The sequence below is a fragment of the Haliaeetus leucocephalus genome, unplaced genomic scaffold (genome assembly GCF_000737465.1).
Source record: "Haliaeetus leucocephalus isolate CR32 unplaced genomic scaffold, Haliaeetus_leucocephalus-4.0 Scaffold295, whole genome shotgun sequence".
Taxonomy (NCBI): Eukaryota; Metazoa; Chordata; class Aves; order Accipitriformes; family Accipitridae; genus Haliaeetus; species Haliaeetus leucocephalus.
The window spans coordinates 3,868,057-3,870,469 of record NW_010972731.1 but is presented as its reverse complement, the minus strand read 5'-3'; the positions used below and the strand labels follow the sequence as shown (position 1 = coordinate 3,870,469).

The window sequence follows — 2,413 nt, the reverse complement described above, 5'->3', positions numbered from 1 at the left end:
AGAAGAATCTGAGCTAGGCTTTGGAAATGAAGCAAACCTGCCCCGCTGCACTCGGCAGGGAGCCTGCAATCCTGCACCTCCACGAGTTGTGCTTGGACTTTGCCTTTTGCAGACATAAATTCCAATTTTTGTGGAGAGCTGGGGGTGGAGGGGAAGATTGTGCAAAGCGCAGCAAAACCCCTGACATCATTTACTCTGAATAAATATAATGAGATAATGCGGGCATTCTAATAAAGGTGTCTCGGTGGCTTTCCAGAAAGGCAAGCTCCACCAAAATATGGCTGCCTTCACAGCCCTCTTCATCTGTGGGGTGTGCGCATTGCTTTTATCAGCTGCACTCTATGTTTTAAAAGTTTTTAAGCAGTCAGCTTTAAATTTGCCTCCCGGTCCGTTTCCTCTTCCGATCATTGGCAACCTGCATTTGCTGGATATCAGAAGGCAGGACAAGTCACTAATGAAGGTAAGAACAAGTGTCCTTTCTTTCTAGGGTGTTGAACGTCAGCATGTACCTATTTAAAATTCTCCTCTGGTGAGAGTTCTGAGATGATTTTCAGTGCCAAATGCATTCTTAAAAAACTGTGGTGTTTTAAAGGTTTCCGAATGACCAAGGAACCTGTTAAATCCCAACTCTGCAAAGGGTGATGTTAAATACGAGCACTGCTTACGTGAGAAATACTCACACATTGAAAACTATGAGTATCCGCATCAGATCAGACCAATGGACCTAAATTTTGGCATCTTCCTTGTGTTGTGAAATACTTTAAAATATTTGAGTGTCCATGTAGCCAAATTGAAAGATGGATGCTTAATTGTGGTTGCCAAAATAGCTTGTATTTCTTACTCATGTTGCCAGTTTTTCATGAGAATGGGAATTAATATAGCAAAGCCCAAAGAAGAAATGTAGGAGAAAACATTTGAAACAGTGAATGACTTGGACTTATACAAGACAAGGTTCTCTGTAGGAATCACAGTTGCCTCACATCTGTCTTCCAGAAAAAAGGGGAAAATCTCAATGTATTTAGTCTCTCAGAGCCAAAATGTGGCTCAGCGGGCATTCCCCATGTCAGGACATGTGTGTGAATATCCTGGACCTTACACCAAGCCTTTTAACATCAGGTCGCCAGCAGCCCTCTGACCTTCTTAGCATTAGGTAGGGGAGAGGAGCTGGCTTTCCCTGTCTCATTCCCATCACCGTGCCATGCGAGGGGCCTCGGAGATGCCTGTGGAGATGCATCTTCATCTTACCCCAGCCAGCTCACACTGGGCTCAACAGCCAGAGCTTGGGAGCTGGGAAGCGGTTTGGACTGTGGTTCCTGTTTCTGGCAAGACCAGAAATTTTTCTGCCGAGGAGGGTGGGGGACAAGGGGTTTTGTGGTGGGGCACGGACATGCTGGGAAGAATAAGCAAAGCAGAGGCTGGAAAGGAGGTGACCTGAGGACCTGGGAGCAAGGTGAGAGTGTCTTACAAACACAGACTTGGGGGAAGGTATTGGGCACATTGGCCAGACCGATGCCTTCTTTCCCCCATTGAACTATAGGATCAAGAAGCCAACTGGGAAAGGGATCTACTGCTGAAAACAACCGGGAAAGGGGGCTACAGCTGCAGCGCGGGGGACCCTCTCGCCGTCCTCTGCCCTTTGCAGTCAGCTATGGGTAGGGGGAGATTTTCTACTGAGCTTGTGGAACTGCAATACTGATCTCATGCCTGACTTGCCACAAGTCTTTTAAGGTACTAGCAAACAAGTCACCTGGAGTAGAAAATCCTCCCCAAAAGGAGAATCCCTAAAGGATTTCCCCATGAAAGTTGCACGGTAGGTGATGCAGCAACCAAAACGTTATTTTGAACAAATTATTGAAATCAGTGTCCTGTGAACTTTTTTTTTTTTTTTTCATAAATAAAACAAGTCTGGCTATATTGCTGAAGCACAGATTAGACTCTGCCAGGGCTACCTGTTTGCTTTGGTACAGCAGCAGGGGTTGCTAAGCTTTGGAGCCTCCTCTGGTTTACATTGCCAGAACCGGTCTCCTTTTATGGGATGCCAGGCTTGATCTCACCATAGCTTTATGTAGTTTCAACTCCGTTGCTCTCAGTCAAGTCTTAATTCCTTGTAAGGCCTGGCAGGACCATGTTTGTGAGCCTCCAGAGAGCTCCTGCTACCCGCTATCTCGCATCACACTATAAAGTCCTGCTGTGCAGTGGCTTGAATACTACAGTATAGCAGAAATAAGAAGTCGAGTGTGGTATTGTGGTAATTTTCTAAGGCAAGTTGAAAGAGCAACGGTTTCTTATGCCTTCATACGTCCATCCTTGGTGAATCATATTATACACCTCTTTGCATTAATTACAACAAAGCTTTTATTTAACTTTTTATAATTGTCATGGTTTAACCCCAGCCAGCATCTAAGTACCACAC

At 45.3% G+C, this 2,413-nt stretch overlaps 1 protein-coding gene across 1 annotated transcript in view; it reads left to right on the top strand.

Annotated features, from left to right (window-relative positions):
• The first annotated feature begins 247 nt into the window (after positions 1-247).
• Positions 248-2,413, top strand: part of LOC104833543 (cytochrome P450 2W1-like) — a 10,177-nt gene continuing 8,011 nt past the window's right edge. Inside the window, exon 1 of the mRNA XM_010570268.1 lies at positions 248-460. Within this exon, the coding sequence (XP_010568570.1) occupies positions 278-460 (183 nt within the window). The 5' untranslated portion in view covers positions 248-277. The remainder of the gene's footprint in view (positions 461-2,413) is intronic.